Source organism: Erithacus rubecula (genome assembly GCF_903797595.1).
Source record: "Erithacus rubecula genome assembly, chromosome: 2".
Lineage (NCBI taxonomy): Eukaryota > Metazoa > Chordata > Aves > Passeriformes > Muscicapidae > Erithacus > Erithacus rubecula.
Window position 1 is genome coordinate 51,490,189 of NC_136685.1, and position 26,468 is coordinate 51,516,656.

At 35.6% G+C, this 26,468-nt stretch overlaps 1 protein-coding gene across 4 annotated transcripts in view; it reads right to left on the minus strand.

The window, feature by feature from the left end:
- PTPRK (protein tyrosine phosphatase receptor type K) overlaps positions 1–26,468 on the minus strand; it is a 374,772-nt gene that overhangs the window by 203,655 nt on the left and 144,649 nt on the right. For all 4 annotated transcript variants that reach the window (XM_079332191.1, XM_079332189.1, XM_079332188.1 and 1 more), the window contains exon 4: positions 587–668. In XM_079332191.1, the coding sequence (XP_079188317.1) occupies positions 587–668 (82 nt within the window). The remainder of the gene's footprint in view (positions 1–586; positions 669–26,468) is intronic.

Genomic DNA, 26,468 nt, shown 5'->3' on the forward strand with positions numbered 1-26,468 from the left:
GAATATTCTCATTGTCACAACTTGTGTTTGCATGTGTGCAATTATTCCCCAGGATTAGCATGGAAAGGCAAGCATAAATGCCTCAAGTCTGTCCACAAAAAAAATAAACAAAATGCAATCCTTCAGTAGTTCAATAGACAGAAGCCCTTTCTTTTCTTTATTCTTTATTTTTAAATCTATTTTGTCTGTTTAGGAAAAAAAAAAAGGGAGAGAGAGAAAAAAAGAAAAGAGGTATAAAATCTGATAAACCTCCTACAAAGCATCTGCCAATTCAGTTTTCTTTAATCAGTGAGTATACACATTAACATTAAAACCCATTTTGATTATGCACACCAACTGCATATGACTACAAAGACACTGAAGAAAGCCCATTTTTTTATCCCTGTATAATTTACTCCTGGCAGAAAAAGATTTCACCCAGGTAAATCACTATTGCAATCACATTTCTTCCTGGAAGCTGCAACAAAAATACTATTGAAAGAACAAAGAATATCAGTGATCAAGTGATGAAAACTGAGCAGTCCACTGCAATATCAAATATGTCCTGAAAAGACAGAGAAAAATGTAACTCTTAATCATTTCTTACCACAAGGGTAACTCAGGACCTGGATGTCATCAATGGCAATGTAGCCATTTCTTCCATCTGAGACTTCAGCTTCAAATATTACCTGTCAAAATAAAAGAAAAAATGTTTACAACACTCATTTCTACAGAATTCCCCCGGTGGCAAGCGTGTAGATATAAGACACATTGCCTTTTTCATTTAGTTGAAGTTCCTACAAGGTTTGACAACTGAAAGGAATATTTATTACTCAGTGTGGTGTAGTTCCATAGTATTCATATACATGACTTGTTTTGGATTTGCTGCTCATAGCACACCAGAAAAAAACATGTTTAACTGCATACTGTTTTATCTCAGCTAAATGCGCAAACATGATGAACATGATGCAATTCTGAAAAAATGCCATTACTTTCAGAAAAGTTAGGCATCACAGCACACAAGCGATCAACCAATTTTAACAAAATTTGTATTTTTCCTGGAGGTCACAATATAGTCTCCTGTAACCTTCTGCAGCACAGTTGCACAGGAAAACACAGAAATAGTGCAGCATTCTCCAGTGGCAGCAAAAAGAACAGTTGTAGTATGAGATTTATACAGTAGTCATTCACTTCATTATTCCTTCTTTCAAGGCAATGAAAAAATTTCTATGCATGATGGAAAAGAAGAGACTTCACACCCAGTGTTTTGTCCCACCCCAAAAGGACAATTAACAACAAAGAATTGCTTGATGGTGCTCGTTCAGAGAGTTTCTGAAATTGTGCTTTGGCTGCAGAAAGAGGATGACTGTGGGGAAATGTATATTTTGATGCACTCGACTACAATCCTTCTTCCACTTTATCCAAATATTCTTGCTAAGACTGCACTTCTAGCCAATTTTTTTTCCTTCTAATTTTGTTTGCACCCAAATGGAATTTAGTTACATAACCCACTTCATTCTCTGCCTCTTCCTCCTGTCTTGGCCAACAACAACATGATGGAAATTAATTTAGTGTCCAGGAGTCTTGCTTTCACAGTCTATTGACAATTCTGGCCACAGAACTGTTTAACAATGTCTGCACACTCTTCAGGCATTTTCAGAGAGTTGGCACTTGTTCCCAGTTATGAATATCAATACAAATATCTTTAATTTATTAATAATTTGGACTATCATATATTTTATTTATATGGTTGTATGGTATGGAATGCAACTCAGAAATAAATACTATATTTGAAGTCATTCTGACAGACTGGTTTCTTTATAACACAATACAGTTCTACAACATGCACAAACTCTGAAAGCACATTGTTTCTCAAAGTCTAGTTAAGAAATTTGAGCACCAATGCTAAGAATTGAACTTTATTTGCACCTCACTCTAACTGGGTTGTTATGAATTCAGTCGGAAATAACTCAGATCCACTTCTCAGGAAAGCTCTGCCTATACAAGTGAGTCCTTTAGTGTGTTCATACCTTCTTACACTGGGAGTCAGAGGAGAAAAAGCTACCTTTCTTGGAATACTGCTGGGAATTAATTTACTAGTTTTTCTTTTTACCTCTTCCAGATTAATTCTAGTAATCTCCACCCAGCAGGAATCAGAAGTTATCAAAAAAGGAGAAATCCACAGAAAATAAAAAGATAAAGACATAGAGATCCATGAGAAGAAGAAAATTAAAACCAAAAAACCTAGAAAACATGGAGAAACATGGAAAGGCAATAAGTCTATGAAAAGATGTAAGAGACAAGGTTTACAAGGTAAGCAGAAGAAAAGTACAGTGATTAAAAGGACAGATATTAGAGAGTTGAGATTTTTATATATATAATATTTTATATTCATAATTGGTACAAATGCAATTGTTAAACATTCATAACTACAGATACAATGTAGCAAAAATTGCAGCTCACTTAAAAAATTATTATCAGGCTTTAATTTGATAACATCTGTTCCCATTCAAAATAGGAAATGGGAAAAGGGAATTGCACACATAGGTGAAAACAGCAGTTCAAAATGCTGACAAGTCAGACAAGAACTTGAGGTAGTTCTTTTCCTCAAATACACACAATACTAGTACTTGAGAAAAAAAGAGACTGTTGAGCCATTGCTTTCACCAGAGGAGGCTTATCCTAATAAGACAAAAGTATTTGGGAGTGAATCCTGTACTTCATCTGTACTGCTGTTCAGTTTACAGTCCTACAAAGAATGGCTTCGACACTTTCATTTTAGCTGAAAAATAATTCAAATTATCACTCTAGACAGAAAACATTAGTTGTCTGTGCAACCATAAATGTCCTTCCACTTATTACAATTTAATTGCATGCCCATATAGTGCACTTCTGAGAGATGCTCACTTTCTTTAATGGAGAGGAGAGGGAGAGGGGAGAAAAACTTTCCAGGGGATGAATTGGGCTGACACAGAGCAGGGTTATGGAGACAACTATCCTGTCTCATTTGTACCAGAACTGACAATGAATGAGAATGGGAGGGGCTAAGAATTTCAGATAATTCAAATGCTACTCAAGGGAATCAGACTTGATCCCAGAATTTTCTACACAGTTACCAGATGATGCATAAATAGACATTTACTTCTCCAAATAAAATTGCATATCCTTATCTATGAAGTACCTACATTCCGATACAAATGAAGATCCAGTGCCAAGCTGAACCTGATACACTCCTACATATTTAGCCATTTCTAATGTATTTCATGTCCATATACTGAGTCATTTTCTCCCTAAAACCATGCAAGCTTTCAGTGGACACTGTAATTTGGAAAAATCCATAGGTTTACTATTGACAGCATTAAGAGATGTTTCCATTTGTGTGGTTTATACCAGATATCCTTTAATGACCCAAATCAGTGACAAATTGATCCCAGTCAGCCTTCTAAACAATTCACAACTTTGTAAACCACTAGTATATATCCCAAATGTAAATGCAATTTTGTCTCAAATTTAAAGACCCCCAGATTGTCCAGCCAATCTCATACAAAAGCTGTTCCCTTTTCTTTGATTAGGCTCATCCTTCTCTCTAAAGCTCTTTCTAACAGCATTATATTCTTTGAAGATAACGAGAGCAGAGCTGACACACAGTAATCAAAATATGGGTGAGTCATAATTTATTCAACAGCTTCATACCATTACCTAATTTATACTGAACTTCTTTAACCCCTCTTAACATTTCATTTCCTTTTTTTGACCATCATTGAGCTCTATGCTGATGTTTTTGTGATCTCCATGATTTTGCTGCAGAGAAGCAACAGCAAGCTTCAACTGAGTCCATCATTCTGTGTGTGAAATTCAGATTTTATGGAGTGTGCATTTTCTTATATCTCATTATCAAGACTAAAATGTGCCTGTCATTTTATTTTGCAGTCTCTCACAGTTGGTGAGTCCTTCTGCAGGACCTCATAATTACATACTGTCCTTGCAATTCCAATGTAGCTTTTACCTACAAACTTCTGAACTGTTTTGTGGCAGTGTTTTTTTTCTGGTCCCACATGAACATGATGACACAATTCTGTATCTAAGGAAGTATCTCACAGAATGGCAGCTTAGCTTGACTATAAGTTTGCACACAGGGATGTTTGGACATCTAACTAGATTCTGTCAATCACATCTTACTCTTACCTATATACCTGTCAACCTTTAATGGGTTCCAAGCTGAAAATTAGGTGTATGATAAGAACAAAATAATTTTTTTTTTAAAAAGGCTGTTTTTGTTTAGGCATTGGAAAATAACACATACCTTTTTGTATTTCAGCTTTAAAACCCAGAAGATGACAATCACTATTTATCTAATATTATTCCAGAAATAAACATTTTGACCAATTTAAATACTCAACAGTGTTTGAATACAATAGAAAAATTAATAATTGTTACAGCAGAGAGTCCTACAGGTGTCTACTTACTGAAGTTTAATGCTTAAGAAATACTTAAACTTACCCATTGCTTCACAACCCTAACAATGCATCCTGTAATAATCAGAAATGCTATGCCTGCACTTGCAGGAATACAAGAAATTTACTTCTTAAGGACTGGTGTCACTGAATTTTTAACTCATCAGGATCCAAAACTTTAGGCGTCATAACCATTAGCTCATTTGAGGTACTAATGAAAATAAGCACTCCCAAAGCACACCTGGTCAATCAAGTACAAAATGTAGCCAGGAAAGAAAGGAAACAGCTCTGTAGCCCAAAGCCTACCTTTCAGACTGCAATCCTTCCTAGGTTTTGTAAAAAACATTTTCTTGTAAGCAATGCACCCCCAGCCCACCAGCAAGAATGGTGTTTTCAGTACCTTCCTTATCCTTTCTCCACTTGACTAGCTCTGACCAGTCATGGTAGTCAAGGAGGCACAATCTCCCAGTTTTGACAGCAGTCCTGACACATCATCATATATAGAAAGCAATGCCTCAGTTAGATAAAAGTGAGCATTAAAAGGTTTAATTACAACAGAAATGTAGTGTTTCATTGACAATATTTTCTGCTAGGCTCTAATACATATAATTTGAGAGAGGTGAAGAAGGATTGGAGATGAAAAAATATAAAAAAGTTTTCAAAAGGAAAAACTCAGATACCGTAATTTCCATAAAGCATTTAACCTGCAACGTATTTTTTGTTCAGGCATAGTGGAAGGTGTACTAGAGAGTTGTGTGCAGACAGAAGCTATCTTGTAAACCACAGTAAAACCACAGTACTACACACACACAAAAAAAACCCCAAACAAACAAACAAAAAAAACCCAAACCACCAAAAACACTGAAAAACAAACTACAAAAAACCCCACTGAAACAAACAAAAAACCCCCAACCACACTTCAAATCAAAAGAAGCAGTGAAGTTATATCGAATAACTTCACCAGATGTGTTATATCAACATTATCAAATACATAACTTCATTCTTTCATGGGAATATAAAAAAAAATTAATATTTTTTTCTACTTTATATACAATTCTTTGATTAATTTTCAGTTTTGTATCAGCACAGTAGGGTATTCCAGATAAACCTAGTACCTGCAATAGAAATGATAAAGGTTAAACAGCACACAGAAGAAAGTTTGTTTTGAAGTAAAATAATTCTCTGCAGATGAAATACCATGCAGAGAAAGTCCAATTTTATATAGAACTGTAACAAATGCTAGTCACTGACAAGTTCTAGACCTAGTCAATGCTTTCATAGTGTTGAAGGCATTTTAAAACACTAAATCATAGATTTTAATTACCAAGAAATTCAAAATTAATATAAACATGAAAACAGTGTCATGTTACAAAAGAAGCACTTAACGGAAGCCAGCTGAAAGGGACAGCTAAAGAAATTTTATCTAAGATATAAAAATTTTGTTGACATAATAAAAAGCATTTCCCTTGTGAAAACTACAGACAATTCTGCTGAATTAATTTAGAAATCATGAAAACATAATTAATTCCACTTGAATGCTCAAGTAATGCTGTCAGGCAGCCTTTGGAGCTGACATGACCCAAGAGAACTTCAGCACAGCAAATCAAACACTTGGGTGAAAAACTTTGAAATCTCAAGTCCACCAGGCCTGCTAACACCCTACTACTTTTTTCCTTCAATAACACATCTCCTGTTGCTGGAAACCAAAGGAATTTAGGCTATCTTCTCACTGGTATCCAGCTGAGCTGGTTGTCTCAAATTCTTTGACCATCTCAGGGTCACCTACAAGGAACCCTGACATTCAGAACTCCTCTCATCCCTAAAGTTACATTTAAGCTTCACTTGACATAGGGAACTCTGTACTCCAAGATTCACCTTAGCTCTCTGGTGAAGAATCACACACAAAAAACATGCCTTCAAAGGGTCCTAAAGGGTGACCTTTTAGACAATTTATTAGTGGTAAGTGACCTAGCTACCTATTCAATCCCCAAGGGAAAAATAAACAAATCAAACAAAAAGCAAAGCTACACCACCACAAGTGTAAAATCATCTCTTTTCATGAAAGCAAGAACTGTAGGTTAGGCTTTGTTGAGCAAAACAATTCAAACATCGTAAGAGCCAATAATAACATTTTACCTCCACAAACAAGATACATGTTCTAGAAAAAGAGATAATTAATAAGAAGCCTAATAAACCTTTGAAAGGACCTGTATGATATTTTCATGATGGTAAGAAAAGCTACAAATTAGACTTTGTGACCCTGGAAAGTACTCTGTGTTGGTAACGAACACCAGAAAAAAAAAAAAAAAAATCACATCTCTGCACTTATCTTTGCTTACTTCTTTCAAGCTGCTCGTGCCAAATGTTTCCAGACTCCTGCCTAGAAAGTGTCTGGATGAAGCACCACACATGGATGAGTTACAGCTGCTCAGGCTTTGAAGCAGTAGTAGATTACCATGTGGGAATACTTACGGTTTTGTAAAAATCCACCCTGCTCTTGACTGACTGAAGAACTTGAAGAAAAAACATATCTGCATAGTCCATAAACACCAGATCTTCAATGAGCCCAAAACATTTAAGGGTGAAAGCTCTTAAATGATTTAAAAATAACAATAACACCATGTACAAAGACATGACTCTTAACCATGGGCAGCAAAATATTGATAGCACTGTAAATCATGATATTTAAAGGCTAAAACTGGGAGAGGAGAAGTAAGAGAGAAGTAAAGAATCCATATTAAATACTCAATGCTTTGCTTATTTTTGCAATAGACTAAAACCTTAAGGAAACTCTTCCCAACACAGAAGCAGTCCTTTGGAGCATGGGCAGTTACCTAAAAAATGCAGCAATACAAGCCACTTCTCCAAACCTAGAGCAGAGGTTGGTACTTTTTGACTTTCAATGACCTTTGGGAATTCCCTATCATGTGAAAAAATTTTGAGCAGGAGCTGATAACAGAGGTGTGACTTTCAACTTTGACCATTCTGATTTTCTGAAACTGCTGTCCTACAAAATAGTCAAAAGTGAACTTAAGCTCTTCTGTTTAATATGAGTGAAATAACACTATCTTCCAGACACTTGCTATGGGTTGGATTAAATATAATCCTTTTCTCTTTACAAAGTGTTAATTGAAAATTTTCATGTATGCAATTTACAACTTTTAATATTTACTAGATGTATTCTGCCAGAATGCCACCAACTAACACCTGCCTGTTTTCGATGATTCCTGTCTATGAATCATTTGTGGGATGATGGAAGTACTAATTGTATAAATCACCTGGAAAGGTTTGCTATCCCCTTCCACTAATAACCTAGTAAAAATATGCTGTCATCCATCAACAAAGTTTTGAGCTATAAAAGGTTCTCCAGTAATCATTTTTAGCCACAAAGAAGCAAAGGCACATTCAAGAGACAATGTAATGTACTTCCAACAGCCTTGTCCTACCCTCAGCACTTGTAGGGTGAGCTCACAGATACTTCACTGCCAAATGCTGACATCTGAATAAGCAAGGTTTTTCATAACCCAAAGCTCAAAATCTATAGTGCTAATTCCCATTTTCCATGTGAGAATCCAAGCCTAAATGATCATGCTACCCTGGACTATGGAGCTGACTCACAGTAACTCCTAAATTATCTTGTATGCTTTTTTCATTCTTTCTTCTTTTTTTCTTTTTTTTTTTTTTTTTTTTTCCCTCTACCCCCACATCTCAAAGCTTTTATGTGTTTTGGTTTAATGAACCAGAAGCTTAAGATGGCAGTCATTATTGTCTTTTTAGTGATGACAGTTATCAGCAATAACTACAGTCCCAGTAAACCCATATATTTATCAAGGATAATCACAGGGTCCGAATTTACAGGTAAAACAATTGCATGGAAAAGGCAATGCAAACAAGTTGTCCAGAAACACATTACAGCAAAGAAATCAAGTATAAAATGGCTTTTGTCACAATGAAGCAATGGAATGCAAGCTAAACTCTGTTAACCATTAATTTATTGCTCCACAGTAGCTTTGAACAAATCAGTTTGACAGGCTGCACCTTTACTTTAGTGTAAGCAGCAAAATTTCCACATCGGGTTAAGATAGAAGAACAACTAACTTATTGAACTCCTTTATTTTTTATTTCTACTACAACTGAAAGAAATTAATTCTTCATGGTTGGTAAAGCAAAGCCTACCAAATTCGTATTTGTACTTGTGAATGAAAAAGCAAAAGAACCAGGTGGTTCTCAAAAGCATAATACATTGAAAATGAGACCCTGAAGAAGAAAGAGCTTTAAGATTTACTTGTCTTCATAAACTGATACACCTTAAAAAAAGTACAGAGTACATCTCCATAGACACACAATGGTACCCCAGCTTTACCCCCTAAAATTTAACTTCATAAAGCAAAAAAAACAAAACAAACAAAAAACCCCCAAAAAACCCCAAAAATACCCCCAAACAAACAAAAAAACCAAACCAAAACAAAAAACCCCAAAAAACCAAAAACAAACAAACAAACAAAAAAACCAGCAAACAAACCACAAAAACCATACAAACACACAAAACCAAAACATAAACCCCAAACAAATAAAACAGAATCTTTCAGGGTACATTAATTGACATCCTTGTACATGTCATGTTTGGGGTGCACTCAGGACCAGGTTTTGGTGATTTTGTGTTCACTTAGACTACCTAGAGTGCTACAAAGACCAAAACCTTGAAAAGGTCTCTAAATACACCAGATATGCCAGGTCTGCAGATACTAAGATGCAATTTCAGCAAGTCTTTCTGAAAATTATCTTCTTACTTCTGAAAGCATTAGACCAGGAACATTGAAATCATTTAAACTGTCACTACTACTTGGTTATACATAATATCACATGCCTTGTTTAATGAAATCAGACAAGTCAGATTAATTCCCTAATTTCCTACTTAAAGCAGAAGCTTGCATTTGAGATTGTGATGGTGAAATATTTATTTTCCAGGGTACTTCTACATCAGAAACAGGTAGTAAAGAAGTTGAAGCAGCAAAAGCAATAGCTGTGGAATCTACGATGTTAAGAAAAAAAACATCAGTCAGGAACGATACCAGATCTCAATTTCCCCACCACCGGCAATGATCAATATATTAAATTAACTCAAAGAATTCTCCAAATGTGTTTTTCCAGATACTTTTAGAGCTTTCAGGCATTATATCATTAACAGTAAAAGAATTAAATACAGAACCTTTGTAGTTTCTTCCATTTATTGGGAGAAGGAAGCTAAAGGTACTCAGCTTATATTCTCAGATTGCAGGAAGAAGTAGGAAAGAGTTACATACTATTAAGGACCTCAACAAATGAAACTGGATCACAGCAGAGAAGACAAGTTACTGACAAGTCAAGTCAGGCACATCACACAAAGACAAAAATTAACCAGACAGAGACTTGAGGGCACAGAATTTCCTTTTGCCCCCTTAAAACCCTTAACTTCAATATATCCACTAAAGTCTTATTAGTTGCTTTCATTTTCACCTTCCCTCTATTATCAGTCTGCAAAGACATCTGATACTTAAACTAGCCTTTGAACAAACATTCTAAACTGGAAAGTCAAACAAAGGAATGATGAATCCTAAATTCAAGAGAAAAGGATCTCTCTCTTCTCAAAACAGATCCATTTTCATTTAAGTGCTGAAGATTAATACTAAGCAGACCTTCTTTGTTTCTTCTATAGGTGGGCCACATAAGCTATTTCAGCAATTTTGCATACCAAAATGAGTAATATTTCAGTTCTCTGGTATTGCACATGAATGTATCATTTTTCTCCACAGAAATAGGAAGGCAAAAATACTTGCCAAATGAATAGTCTCCTCAGAGAGCAATAATCATAATCACATTCTTTGAACTTTTTCAGGATAATGCACCAACTTTTTTTAATTGCTCAGAAAAACAGCTGAGAAACACCAAGCAATTGCTATTCTTGAAACAGCTTAGGTGTTCTAATGAGCTGAGCAAACTTACCATAGCTTCTTTTAATTTGAAACACATATTTTAACATGCCTATAAAATAATTTTCTAACAGATGGATTATTACACAGCAGAAAAAGATTGCATAGATGAGTACTAACCTCTCACCTCATAAAATTACAATTTTTATCTACAATGAGCAGATAAGACAGAGAGACATCCTTACCAGTAACCTTCAGATAGGTTAAGATAAACTTAAAGCCCAAGACAAACATATTTTAGAATCACTGCATTCAAGGTTCATTGTTAATTATTGTAAGCCATTGCAAGTTATTAAAGAATGTGCCACTGGCTATTAAAGGAAAGTAAAAACCTATATTTAAACTGCCTTTTTTTCAGTGAGGGGGCAGGGACACTATCTCACCAGTGGATTCAGTTGATATCTGTATCACAGCACTCTGCATTATGTTCAACACAGTGCTTTTCACTTACATGACATTTTATAAAAGATGACAAAGGCAATTCATAAGTGGGAGTAAATTAGGGTTTGCGATTGGAATGATGATTTCTCTCCTCACCAGATCCAGGCTCCTGTAGTCACAGGCAATTATCATCACGTTCAGTTCACAATGGTTTGCAAAACACCACAGGCCACAAGAAATTCCCAATGTTAAAACACAGCTTTAACAACCACAGAGAAATACCAGGAAAAAGCCAAGAGTACATTGCTCTACCACAATAAATACTGAGAAGGCAGTGCCAGTATCTGTCACAAATTGGAAAATCCATGTAGATTTAAATTAGGAAGTTCACCATAGAATATACATTTACTTTATGCTCACATTTTAAATACATGTGCAAGAATATTTACTTTCACAATTCTAAAGATGAGCTTCAAAAACTATTCCATATAGATGTCCATGTTACAAGTTACAAGCCTTGATCTGTTTACACTACTTACGGATATCAATTCTCAAAAATCTTTTAAATAAAACCACAAGCCTAAATGTAACACAAAGTTCAACTCTCTCTCTATATATATATATATACACACCAGTTCCAAAGGAGATATTAGAGACCTAGAGGAGAACAAGTTATCCACTTGTAGCATATTAAAATACTCCTACATTTAGTAATTGATATAGAGAAGTGTGCATGAATGTGCTTACATTTGCCAATACATACTTTGAGTTTGGATGAGGTATTGATTACACACAATGAACAGGACACTGTGTCTCAGCAAATATTAACTATGTTTATCCAAAGACTGCTGATAAACTGTCAGACTCACTATCCCATTTTTAGTCAGCAATATTTTCAGATATTTTTATAAAATCCACTGATCCACATAGTTACCAGATTCCTCTCTGCTTTCACTTGCCTGAAACAGACCCAGCTCTTTCCCATGTAACTTTTAGGTTCTGCTTCCCACATCTCCTGGCAGCCTTGAACTAATGACACTGACTGCAATGTGTAATACCTGCACCTGACATACACTTGTCTTAACTTATAGAAGCTCTTGTCTTAACTCTGTAAAAGAAATCTTCCCTTAACTCAAAGGTGACTTGTACAACACTACCAAAACAAACAAGGAGATCCCAAAACAACTTGCAATGTTTTTGTTCAATGTCAGACTTTCCAACATCCTTCTTAGGAAATAATGTCAGGGGAAAAATAACATGTAATATTCCCCTTATGCAAACTTCATTTCTCTTCATTTCCCCTTTCCTCAACACAATGTTCCCTTCTACCAGACATTCCTTGACATTTTGTGTGTTCCAGACTCTCTCCTCATTTGCCACCTTGCGTATCTTGCTCCTCTCACTCCTTCCCAGAATACACTCAATTTACGCATGTGAAAATAAGGCTTCCTGCAACTACAGCTCCATCTTCCTTAATTCTCTCTCTTTTCAATGTTGTCATCTCCAAAAGAATAATTTCACTACTCCATTTCCTTGGTTGACCTTTCAAAGCAAAAGTACCATCACCAAGATGCATCCCTCAATAAAGCTAAGATTGATTTCCCTCCTCATCTGACAAGCTTAGTGTCCTCTCTTCAAAAATTGAGTGCACTTAGCTTCCACAGCACAATTTTCTTTTAGGTCTTCTATTTAGATTACCTGAGAAAACCTGAGGTTTCTCTTGTTTCTGTGAGCACTGGGACTTCACAGGAGCTTTGCACTAAGCCTAAGTCTCATTCTCTGCTTCCTCATTGCAGATACCCTTGAACACTAGAAGAGTTATAAACCAAAATGTATTTCTATACTTCTGCAATATAAAATGGTAGGGAAACTTCTGGTGAGGCAAGCAAATTTTTTTCCATCTAAGACAGCTGAATGAAAGGCCAGTGCACAGATAAAATAAATTAAACAGTGAGATTGGAAACACAAGGATCAAGGCATCACAAAGCAACAAAGACACCAAAATAATATTAAGTTGGCACAAATTCCAAACTCAAACTGACTACTTTGTCACATCTGGTGTGATGGACATGTCTGGTGGCACCCACTGTTGTCATGAAAATGGGTACCTTTCTCCCAAAGAGGGAGAAAAACACACCTAATGTCTCTAGATCACACTACAGATAGTCCTAGATTTTATCTCACTTCCAAAATATCTTGTAATACAAGAGCCAGTGCCTAAAGAATTTTGGAAAGAAAATAGTCACAGATTTCATGGGTTATTTGTATTGTTCAGATTCTTCAGATTTTCTTCCAATAATCTGTCTCTAATCACTTTGGGTATTGGAGTACTGTACTTTCTTTTGCTGCTGCTTCTCTTAACACTTTCTCAGCTGATAGTACTTTTCTGTTTTTCCCCTTTCCATTTCATCCGTGGATATAAATTGTGCTCACACACACACACACTTCACACTGTATATAAGAAAGGCAAATTCTACTCTTGCTTGATATGAACAGACCATATGCCTGTCAAGGCAAAACTTAACATGACAGAGAAATATGTAAAAACAATTTGATAAACAGGATTTCACTTTGCTTCCAAGTACCTCAGCCATGCATTTCAGACCCTTTTTTCTTGCAGTTTCCAGCCAGATATGCCAACCATGTCAGCCAAACCTCAGCCTGAGGTTTCAATGCTTTCCAGTTACAATACCCAGCTCTTTGGATTCCAGAATTCCAAACAGATCTAATCTCCCCATAGCATTCATACACCACCAACAATTATATTCTCTCAGTGGAGTGTGTCAGCTGCGTTCAGGCAATCCCTGTCCTGTGACTAACCAGAGCTTGAGATGTGCCAATTGCAGAAAGTTGATAAAGTTTCCATTATTGGAAATTAGGTACCAGAACACACTCACGTAAAAAACATGCTGCCTCCTGCACTGCACTTCCAACTCCACTATCCTGGCCTGAAATGGCAACCACTAAATTTTGTATTTAATTGCTCAGCCAGGTAAGTTATATTTTGGATAAGGATGCATAATAAATAATATGAAGAGTAATCAAATACTTACAAAATATTAAATAAGAAGCACTTGCGAGATTTAAGAAAATTGTGTGATTAGATCTTGTCTCATGGTGGTCTAATGCCCCAGAGAGCTTCACTTAATCAAGTGTCACCTAAAGCAGCAAGACTATTACTTCTCAAAAGCAAGCTGAAGCTGCAAACCTGAACACTAGCTTTAACTTAATGCACGTTTACTTTAGATCTCAACTCCTGACATTTGAGTACAGAAGCTCTACCCAGATTTAATTATTTTAAAACAAACACCACACAAAACCTATCCTTTTAAACCAAACAAAACCCATCCTTTTAAATTTATTTCATAATATTTGCTAAAATTACTTTTGCACACCTTGCTGAAAGAGCCAGAGATTCAGTAACTTTTATGGCCAGCACCTTTATAGGCAGTGAAGAGAAAACATTTCACTAACACATCAAAATACTACAAAATATTCAAAAATCACCTTTAATTTACCAGCATTTGCTGATAGCTACAATGACTGATATCCCAGCAATGGTTTCTCCTCAGTAATCAGAATGGGAAATAAGCAGTGTACCTTGGCAAAGCAGACTTCCATTTCGATCAAGGCAAACAGTGACAGGACAGGGCTATTCAAAACATTTCTGCTACCCTCCCTTACAGTGATTACTGTTTAATAATGGCAAATACGACAAATTGAGTAATAGTCATTTTGTCCTTTGGCATATCTGGTTATCCTTGGCTTAAACTTAGTCAATTCTGTGCACAAAACCAAAGTCAGACATCACAGTCCTGACAAAAGTAAGTGATGAATAAGGACAATACAAACCAAAGGGAAAAAAAAAAACTCTGTTATCCATCTCTGTGCTGTAAACAGGTCTCTGGCTGTGAAAAAATTCAAGGTATTTGTAGAACAATAAATTTAGTGGATGTCAGAATATCTAGGGAACTCAGAGGCTATTCATCTTGTGCCTGAGAGATATGCAGAACAATCCCTTACTAACAGTCATGCTTTCTTTTCCTCCTTCATCTTATGCCATTTCACTGTAAGCTATTGAATGCCTCAAAGCTCACATCCAGGATGGACTTCTGAAGACAACATGTTTTCATTGTGAGCTAAGTAATTAATTATGGATGTGTTGGGGTATTAACACACACCTGCACGTGCACATAGGGGTTTTTTACTCTTACTGTCTTAATTGCCACTCTCTCTAGCAACATAAAAGATTTCAAGACACTGTAAGAGAGCTTCAATAAAAACTTCTGTTTGCTGTAGAAATTTCACCTACACACCATATAAAGGTCCAGAGTAGAAAAGGAAGTGTACTATTACCATAACAATTAACTTGGAATAAAAGGAAACATGAACAGATGGTGTATAATATTCAAGCTGATTTATTTATAGTTTAGACATTTAGACATGTCTGATTTTAACCTAGAAAAAACTATATCTTGTATCCAAACTTTTGATGAGCACCAGAAGACTGAGGCACAAAATTATTAACAAAAAATCATTAGGTTCCAGAGTTTTAAAGCACAATTCTATGAAATGCAAAGCCCAGAGATTCAGCAGCATCCCTCACTGTGTCTCAAATAGTCTCCTGCTACTATTAGGAGTTAAACAAATACAAAAATAGATAAGCTGGACATATGTCAAAAGGCTATTTTAGATAATTTTGAAAGAAATAACCGAACACACCCTTACCATTTGTGATAGTGGAATAGTCCTTAACTGAAATGGAAATATATGATACACAAAAAGAACTACTTTTTAATTATCATATGTTTTCATTTCCAAGGGGGAAAATCCAAAAGGTACCATTAAAGGGAATACTTTTAACACTGACACAGGGTGCTTACTTCCAGACAATTACCTTCAGCAGATCCTTGCATCTGTGTGATTAACTCACTGCAACACCTGATGCTTTTACCAGCTTACAGAGTTCTAACATAAACCATTGCATTAACTACCACACCAAAACTAGCTAATTAATTCTGAAGATGCTCTTTGAGGCACTTCCTCCATGCTCTTATACATCCATACATCAAAAACTATAAATATTTACTGTGTAGTCTCAGTTGTTAAATTTTTATTTGGTTTCAAACTCTTCTTCCAGTGAACAGTGGAAGAGCTAATCAAAGGATAAGATAGAAAGAAAAAAATCAGGGTTTGAGTTTGGTTGGTTGGCTTTATGTTTTTTCCATTTTCCAAAAATGCTTTTAATAGGAAAATAAAAACCAAAACAAACAAAACAAACAAACAAACCAAAATAATAACCAAACAAACCCCACAAAAAACCCAAAAAAACCCAACCAAACAAAAAACAACAACAACAAAAAAAACCAAACAAAATGCAAACAAACAAAAAAAACCCCAAACAAACAACAACAAAAAAAAAGAGATTAGATAGATTGCCACAGCAGCAAGAGTTCCTAAAATTTATGCAATGTGAAATTAAACTCACAGCAGTTAGCTGAAATTAATTTTTTAGTGCGCAAAGCCTCAAGAAAGTGAAAATAAGGAATGGAATATTATATCCATAGAAATTTTTATCTCCTTCCTACAAACTAACCAATGCATTTCAATAGTTACATGTCAGTAAAACTATTATTTAGATGTCACACAAGAGTAGCTAGACAAGCATGTGCCATACTTCACACAAACTTTTCTAGGTAAAAGCTGGGAAAGACACCATTTTAATAGCCCAGGTCAATACAAATAATTTTATACCTGAACTAAACTACATGAAAGTAATAACTAAAATGTCTTCTAAAAATTTAAATAAAATCTAACACTCTTAAAATTGAACACTTTTGATACTGAATTTACACCATCCTTAACTGGTTGTCTCTTTTGACTTAGCTGCCTTTTTGATCAGTAAGGCCCACAAACCAACCTGAACCAACCCAAATCACCTAGGCCATTAATGGATAGATTTGACAATAAAATTAGGTCAAGTCAAAATGGTTTCCACTAAAAAACCAAAGGGTAGAATCCCTTTTCATAGATTAGTAGCCAAATCAGTTGTAACAAGTGACTTAATGAAAAAGACATTCCATAAAAAAAGAGAAGCAACCACTGTATTCAAGATGTCTTTACTTGCAAGTCTGCTCAGTTCATCAAGTCAGAGTAAAGAGAGATGCACAATCTTTTTTACACGAATATATTACTTCCCAAACCAAAATTTCCTGTTCCTTTTTTTCCCCTCCAGTCTCCCTGACCATCTCCTCTTTCAATGTTTCTTGCCCTTTCTGCAAAGGATAAAGTATCTTTTGCTATCCTCTGAAAGGAGTTTCAAGGATGGTAATTTGATTCTTTTCATTTAAAGTGCTCCAAATTCATTAATGCAAAGCCATGAGGTTTCTCTTCAAGGGTATTAATATATTTTTCAAACAGATATCTGAAAGATTCCTACATAAATAATATCTTTATTTATGAGATAGTACTGTAAAAATAAAGACAGAAGTTGAGTGTGTCCCACTGCTGGCAGCACAAGTCTGGAACAGAAATTTAAGCTACTTAAAGCAAAAGTAAATTAATAGAACCACGGAACCATTTAGGATTGAAAAATCTTGAGATTATCAACTCCAACCATTCTTTATTCATATGCTTATCTGAAAATACCTGTTAACATCCTTTTAATTCACTCATGCAGGAGCCTGTGTATAAAAGTTAAGCATCTGAGCTAAGAAAAAAAGCCTGCTTCTTAACTACTATACACTATTTTCTTCCTGGGAGGTGGAAAAGTCTTTTAACTCATTTTGAGGTTGTCCCTGCCAGTAAAGCATATGCTTGCTTTGATCCAACCAGCAAGAACAATTTACCTGAAAGCCACTTTTCAAAAATACATGTGGCTAAATACTCCACTGAAACAAAAAGTCTTCAGTGTTTACTAGGACAAATTTGACCAATTCAATAACTGACTTCAGCAAATCCATCAATTACATACTTCTCTAAGAACAAAGTACTAAATTAACTTCTAAAAGACAAAATAAAGTACACAAAAAGCCGTGTTCACACAGTATTTCTGAACAGCAGGGAAGTATTTCTTGGCCATTTCCCTGTGCTGCTAATAGAAGCCTCTTGCTAAGCATAAAGATCTTGTCCAACTACAGCAAAGTCTCAAAGGATCTGAAACCATGTTTTTCCTTTCTCTTACACTGCCTGTTGTGTCACCTGCTGACACGACACAAAAATGGTGATCATGTTCTCTCCCTCTCCCTCAGTGTTCTACAGTCACTTATCCAGCAGCTCCATGTACAATCAAACCTTAGGATCCTTTGCCCTTGTCTGGGATAAATTTGCAATCACTACTGCTCTGTTTTCTGGTTCTACCTTCTGGAACTACACAGTTTTGTACACATAGGGCTTTTCTACCTGTTCTGATTTTGCATCTGTTTTTCGTGCTGATATACAACAAATGTGGTAATGCTTCCTAAGAGAGGTCTGAAATCTGGCTGTCTCAGCAGGACAGGAAGCAGCTTGCCAGGCTAAGGTTTGAAAATTCAGCCTTGTACACTTCTACTAGATGGGGTAGGATTTGCTAAAGGAACAGGTCTGCTGCTTTACCCACAGACACAGAGAATGTACATGACCTGCACTAGGAAACATGAATTTTATTGTATTCATGGACCATGAAGCCTTACTGAAAGTACATAATTATTCTTGAAAACAAAGGGTATTTTTATCATAAATTAATTCAAAATGCCCAAATCTAAGGGAGTAATTATTTTACCTGGTAATATTCACCTGTAAGTGATCTACTTTTTACAGTGCTATAAATACACATGAGTATTAACAACTACATTATCAGTTAAGTGATTGACATCTGTTCAGTTTCTGGTTTTGGTCTTGCTGTTTTCTTTAAAGTGTAGTTCATAATCTGTCTGGTGTACCACACACCTAGAATTATTTCTCCTTACCCTTAAAAGGTTTAATGTGTATGCTTCAGCACATACTGAAAACAAACAAACAAATATTTATTTTACTGGTATATAAGACTGTTCACATTTCTGAAATACTTCTTTTGACTCACTGTCATTTACATTACATATTTTTCCTTTGTAAATAAGCTGCTTGCTGCTATAAAAATGTGCTTGGTATGAATCAATAAAATGTAAATCTATTTTATATAAATCAAAGAGCTATCATATGTCAATGACTGCAAATAGTACAGTCTAGCAGTTACATTTTCAGCCCACCCATGAAGATCACTCACAGTTTATACTCTGAAACCTCCTATGGTGATCAATTCAAACTTTCACTTTTTATGAGTCAACAAGTGCTTTGCAGCTCTTTTCCAAATTTTTCATTCCATATATAAAGAAGGATTTTTCCTTCATTATTTTCCTCCTGACTGACTATATTTCAATCCATCTTGCCAGTGAGGAAGTCATTTATTCCTTTTTCCTCAAAGGCTCCAAGTCTTTCCTTTGCAACTAAGAGTAGCTGTTTTCGCACAGGTATCAAAAGTTGGCTCTTGGTTTTGCAGGACAAGTTGTGCTTATGAAATTCATACCAGTGATGTGCTCCATCCATAGAGTCAGGATGGTGTGCAAAGCAGAGACAGGGAAATTAATAAAGACAAATATATCAATGTTAGCAAGAATGGCACCACTGGTGCTTAAATACTCATTTTTCCCCTACATCCAGTCAGGCTGTTGCCTCTATTTGCCATGCATCCATCAGAAGAACTCAGCTCTGTCTTCTCTTGAACATCTTGTAGATGTTCAAGAAGTAGATTCAAGGTCAACACTAGGAACTTAGTTTTATCTATTTAGCTTGCAGCTTGCTTTTCCACATTCTTTTGAAAAATAGGTTGCATATCTATATCCTTATGCAGATATACACATAATTCATGAATGCCAGTAAGAGAAAGCAGAGGATAGCATCACCCTATGATTCTACACACATAAAAAAAGGAAACCTGTTATCCAGAGGTTTCCGATTATCAGGAGGAGAATTTCCAAGCTCTAAAAATTCTTTAATGCCACATGCCATTTTAAGCAGCACTTCAGTGATTTCCATCTCCTAGCTAAGGAGATATATGTTTCCTTAGCCAGAAAATGCTGCCAACGAGGATAGTGAGAAAGACAATGGTAACGATACATTTTTTTCCATCTTGGAAATGATTACTTACAAGACACTAAATAATAAGAATTTCAATTTTATTGCTTGCCCTTTCAGGATAAAAGATGGTTAAAATGAAAGACCAGAAACTACAGCCCTCAAGAAGTCACCTTCTTTAATATACTAAAGAAAACATCAGGAAGAGAGGGTGACAGCAGAATGGACTACATTTCATATCTGAAGAATCCTTTAGATTACAACTTACTCTGCAGTATATGGAAGTTGAATAGGTTGAGATTAGACAACTTTGCCTTTCTTCTAAATGGCTTGAAGTCAAAAAAATACACTAAACTATAGTAATTTGTACTATTTTGCTACTTATGGCATAGGTCTCTCTGGCCTCTGTAAGAATGCCAAAAATTTATACAAGGTATCTTATTATGCCCTCTCCGAAGCAAAAGCTCCAAAATTATTGTGCTTTTTACATCACCTAAAATATAATTTTTGCTGTCAAAGGGCAAATTCCAAAATTAAGTAAAACTCTGAAATTGCTCTTCGCACTTTGACCAACTTTACAGATTTTCAAAACATATCAATTGTTGCTAAAGTTATCAAATATAAAACAGACAGAAAAAAATCAAATTACCCCACATTATATAATACTACACCAGAAAACACAGGAGTATTTACCTGGTGTAAATATATTTATGTTACCATAAATGCCAAGAAAATATCCTTTTCTCCACTTCTTGTGAAATACATGTGATGAATGCACATATTCACTGTATTTCCTACTCTTTAAGGCTTTTCTCCTATCCTGAAAGTTTAGGACACTGTTTCTTTTTTGAAGTGCCTTTTTCTTTTATTTAACCACAGTTAACCTGGCTGTATGACAGGCACTATTTCAGATCAGTCAGAAATTGATACTATTAGAACTAATCCCAAAACACCTTCTGCTTTATTCTTTTTGTATTAATTCTCTCTTTGAAATTCTTATTGTTCTATTTTTCTTTATGACTGAAATTCTTATTGTTTTATTTTTCTTTATGATCACCTTTTTGAGCAACAATATTCCACAATCTCTCCAATAGCTCTTTTCTCCTGGCAAGTTTCTTTGCCATCACCCATGAGAATCATGCAATACTAATTTATAGTTGGAATTTCTCCACAAACACATCATTATTCTGTAATATTTCTAGCATTAAATTGATTCAGTCTTGTGAGTATCCCTTTTGCATCCTTTCAAAGGCAATTTTAGCTTTGACTATCCAAAACAATTTTGAATTATTTGGAAAAAAATCTCTTAATCATCAAATTTTTAATTCATTTGTGAGGATGAAGTGTACAGCTTCCAGAATACTTCTTTTTGAAATTACAGTATTGGGTTTTCCTTCACCTTCCAAATCTATGACCAGAAATTTTACTTCTACCAATAAATTCTTTTTTATAAGTAAATTAACTGCAAGTTGTCTTTTTATTATATATTTTCACAAAAAAATGTAGGCCTTGAAAAGAACCTTTAGTCAAAACTTCAACAGAATCATCCTTACACTTGTCCTCACATAATTCTTTTCCATTAAATCAGAGGTCTAAGAAGAACAATTTATTTGCATGAAGAGGATGAAGATGTCTTATACCAAATTTTGTGCATTTATTATCATGTCTTAGCTATTTGTGCTAGTTTTAGAGAGGATAAAGTTACTTTTCTTCATATGATGCTGCATTTTGGATTTGACCAAAACAGTGCTGAAAACACAGGGATGTTTTAGCTATTGCTGATCATTGCTTGCACAGCACCAAAGCTTTCTTGAGAGGAGACTGCAAGTGGGCAGCAGGTTTGGAGGGGGCACAAGCAGGAATGTTGTACCCCAAGAGGCCAGAGGGACATCCCATGTCATATTGCATTTTGCTCAGCAATACAAGCTGGAGAAAATCAGGAGGAAGGCAGAGAATGGGGTAGGGGGGACAGGATGGGGGCAGGGGGAAGTGGTTTTATTTTTATTTCAGTCATTAATGCTTCAAGCACATTGTGTCACTGTTTTACATTTGCACTCCCTTTTTATTGCTGTCATCAGGGTAAGCTTGTTTAAAGATCTACTCCTCCTTGTAATAATCACCTTTGCCCTGGTCTTAAATCACAAGAGCTTTTGGGTTCAGTGGTGTTGGGATATTCTTGGTCCTATTAGACTTATTCTTCCAGATCTGTCTTACGTGTTAGCTGAAATTGTTTTAACATTTCAGCTGTTCCTTTTCATGTACTTTTTTGTTTTGCACACAGAAAAATCTCACTCCTGTGAGAATGCTCTATGGAATGTAACAGGATCACTCCTATGAAATAATATAATAATAATTATGAAATTATTATGAAATTATTATAATAATTATTATTATTCTATTTTTTCCCAAAGTTAGAGAGACATTTCCCTTTATGTTAGTTTCCTGACTAGTTAGCTAGAGAAATAAACATTCATGGAAGTGAAACCTCACTCTCCACATTGCATCAACAGTTACCTCACCAAACCTGCATTACTGGCTTAGTGCATCCCATTAACAGCAACCACCCCAGCCAGGTTGGGAGTGCAGCTCTAGGATAACAGCTGTAGGACAGTCATAAGATTCATAGCATAACTGCTCACAGTATTTGACTTTTCCACAGGATTTTGCCAAAAAAAATTTTCATGTTTTTATGGGGCTGACTCAATTTTGAAGAGGCTCCTTAAATGAGCAATTTACTTAGAGCAAAAGATTCTTGCAGTACCTCCATAACGAAAGAGATAATAGTAGAGTATTTCTTAAAGATTTTTTTTTTCCACTGCATAACTTACCCTTTATTAAAGGAAATAAAAAGTAGTAATGAACCTGCATATTCAGCAGAATAAAAGTTTCCAAGCTTGTCAGAAGACTCAGGGAAAAAAAAACAAAAAAAAACCCACTCTCATTGAAAGTCACACTTTTAAAAGCACCCAATTAAGTGTACTTTGCTTTCATTTTAACAATGAAAAAATTCCCCAATTAAGTATACTTTATCTTCATTTTAACAAACCCCTTAGCAACAAAACATTGTAAGATTTGGTTGCTATGACAAAAATTATTATAATTAATATGATTGGAAGCAAAATAAAAACTGCTGTGTGCAGGAGAAGGCCACATCATAACAGGTCACAATGAGAAAAGGTCATTAGATACTGTACCTAATAATAATTAGCTGCTCTGAAAGGCCCCAAGAGAAGCTTCTTTTCAGTTTTTTGTATTCTCTAACATTCCTTGGACTGCAAGTGAAGCTTAAGCTGAAGTGTGGACTTGACATCTCATCTACCAGAAGCTGGGCAAAACAGCTGTCCAGTGCAAAAGTCTGGATTTCAATCCTTCCAGTATCCTTCAAAGGATGGGAATGCAATTTTCCCATATATAAAAATTGGCTTAAGCATTGGGGTTGTCTCTCTTTAAATTCTAATATGAAGAACATACTTAAAGCTGTCTTTTGAAAACCAAAGCGTCTGTTAATTATAGTTTATTCCATATCAGCTTTCCCATCTCTTCTACATTCTAAGTGCTACTTTGAAATGCTTTTAAGGGTTTTCAGGTTCTTAAAAATAATTTTTCATACATAATTTTTAATAATCACCTTTTGATAGTCATGGTTGCTATTAGATTACTTACTAGAAGGTAACGATAATTTGAGTATCAAAGTGGAAAATGAAGACTATGTTTAGAAACCTAGAGCAAAAATTACTTTTTCAAACCAATAAATGTCATTTGGTAATATTTTGACCCATCATATTTAACTTTAAAAAAAATTAAGTAACCAAACTGCTTTATAAAGCTCATTTAAACTGTGAGTGAAATTTTAAAGGTGAGCACTCTGTGATAAATAATAACTGACACTGAATCATGAAAGGGATCTCTGTAACACAGCCCATATAATGGGAGACTTTTTCTTCAAAGGTAACACAGAATGGTCAGTTTTTAATACATAAATGAATAAAAAATTATTTTTATTTCACAGCTTCAAGAATAGATCCCTGCTTGTTCAGAAAACAAGGATATAGCAGCAATTTGTAATTTCCAGCATTTGATCATGTTAAGAAACACTGGGGATTCACAGATAAGTAAACATAAGTATTTTAAATAAGCTAATATATTATAAACACAAAAACTTCATGGATAAAAAAATAAATATTATTTTTCAGATATTTGGATAGTGTTGGCAAAACTTTAACAAGCAGCTGACACCTTAAGCACTTGCCTATTAACAAGGCTGGTTTCCTTGTTAGCACTGCTCCTGCCTGCCCAGTGCTGCCTCTTAACAGTGTCAAAGCTCCTCCTTCCACAAGGCAAAGAAACTGCTGACTTTTATTGCAGAGTTCGGTTTTCCTGTCAGGCTCACTGGTTAAACCAGTGGGTTGGTCCAACGAGCCCCAAAGCATGCAGAGTGGGAGCAGTGGCCCTGCATAGCCACAAACAGGAAGGAAACAATTAAGTTCAATAAATTGTAACTGTAACAGCTTTTCCGGACAGTAACAAAACTGAAATCACAGATGAAGCAGCTTCATACTTTCCTGTGGCCAGATAGTGCTTCCCCTACTAAACCCTGGAAAGCTGTGGGGGCTAAGCAGATGCTGGCTGACCCACACTGAGAATAGAGGGGAGGGAAATATGCTCCTAATCTCATGTGAAAATGCAGCCAAACTTAACTGCCTCATTTTACAGTCATGCCCCAAGGATGTTCCTACACCTTCAGTAAGTAAAGCTGCCATGTCAAACTGCAGTTTCTCAGATTTTCAAATGTCTTCTGAGAGTTTTAATCTGTCTGTACTGCTTACTGGTAAAACCTGCCCACCAGGTTTCCAACTCTTTAGATTGGGAAGGTGGGTGAATGAAGTCTTCCGATGGAAAAAATAGTCAGTTCTCTGAAAGCACTGCAATTCAGGCAACAAGCTAATCAGAGAAATCACAGAATGTTTCCTGCCTTTTTTTATCCAGTATCTTATCATAAACCCACTGTTAAAAGTTATAAAAGTTATCATGGGGAGAGAGTGACAAGGTAATATAACGGAAACACTTCAGAGAAAACAAAGAAATCCCCCAGTGCAGTAGAAAAACAAAAACTGCATGGAAGGCATAGGATTCTCAAACTTCACTTCTGAGAACTAACACATGCATCTTAACTGCAGTTTAAACTAAGTTAACAAGATGGCAATAAACATCAGAACTATTTGTCCTTTCAATTTCCTGTCACATCAGTCCCTTCCAAATGTTTCTTATTAAAAAAGAACTTACATTTCCAAATGTTCAATGGCCCTAGACGTATCTCAAAACAAAACAAAAATATTTCCCTAGCTCTTTTCTGAGAGATGTGACAAGAGGGGAAAAAAAATAAATAAAGAGCAAGCAAGCATCCAAAATTGCAGAGGATTTAACTGCTGCAAGGTACAGAAAAAAGTGACCCTTTGATCAGTGTGACTAAGGAGAAGTCGTATTGTTCAATATACTTCAAGGAAGAAATGTTTTCTCTTCTTACAAAAAATAATTAGGGGTTCAAGGTTCTCTAAGTCCCTGAAAATAATTTTGAAAACCAGTGTTCTGAGCAGTAAGTATTTTAAGATTGCACAACATCAGCAGAATTCAGTATTTCTCTATCCAAATGGACAAAAAACCCCCACTTCAAATCCTGACTGACATTCTGTCTTGCAAATATCTATGTTCTGCTCTAAAGAGATGACAAGGAGTTGCTCTGATGTTTTTCTCAGAACAGTTATTTAACATTTTCCAACTCTGCAAAGGCATGAGAACATTACGACTCTTTTGTTGGAAGAAGAGTGTTTGAAAGTTCATTGGCAGAGTAGTTACATCCACTTTTCAAGAACACATGATAATTCTCTCTCTGGTTTCCCCAAATAGAGGAGGAGGAAGAATACAGAAAGAAGGAGCAGCACACACAATATGTTTTTACTTCCATCTGCCATCTGTTAACAGTTTCAGCTACTTGGATAAATATGTATTTGTACTCAGGAAAGATTACAGTCTTGTCTACATGCAGTTACTCAGTACAGCTGTTCATGGTCAAGTCTGAGGTGAGGGCATTCTGGCAGAACCAGTAGCTAAGAATGAACAGAAATATAGTATTTTGGAACAAGAATAGCTAAATAAAGAACTATTCAGTAGCAGGTGCTTATGAATAACTAAATATAAAGCAATCCCACAATTCACCACAATAGGGTCTACTAACTTACACAAAGCAGAATCTGCCAGCACAGCCTTGTCCTTCAGAAATCAGAGGGAGGAGGAGAAATTTCATGTTGAGCAAGTGTAGTTACATGGACAGATGCAGAAGCATTTTACTACTATATTTCGTATTAATTTAGGAAGTTGAATTAAACCACACATCTATCAAAAGGTTCTTTTATCTTGAGAAATTTAATTGCTTTTTCACTGCAGTTCAGTTGCCTCTTTGGCACACAAACTGAAAAACCTTTGCAGCTTTGATGAGCTCAGCTTAGCACCACTGTCATCTCAGATCCTTCCCACCTTGGCCTCTTGAGTAAGTGAAAATAACCTGAACTACGATGACATGATAGTAACTACACATGGG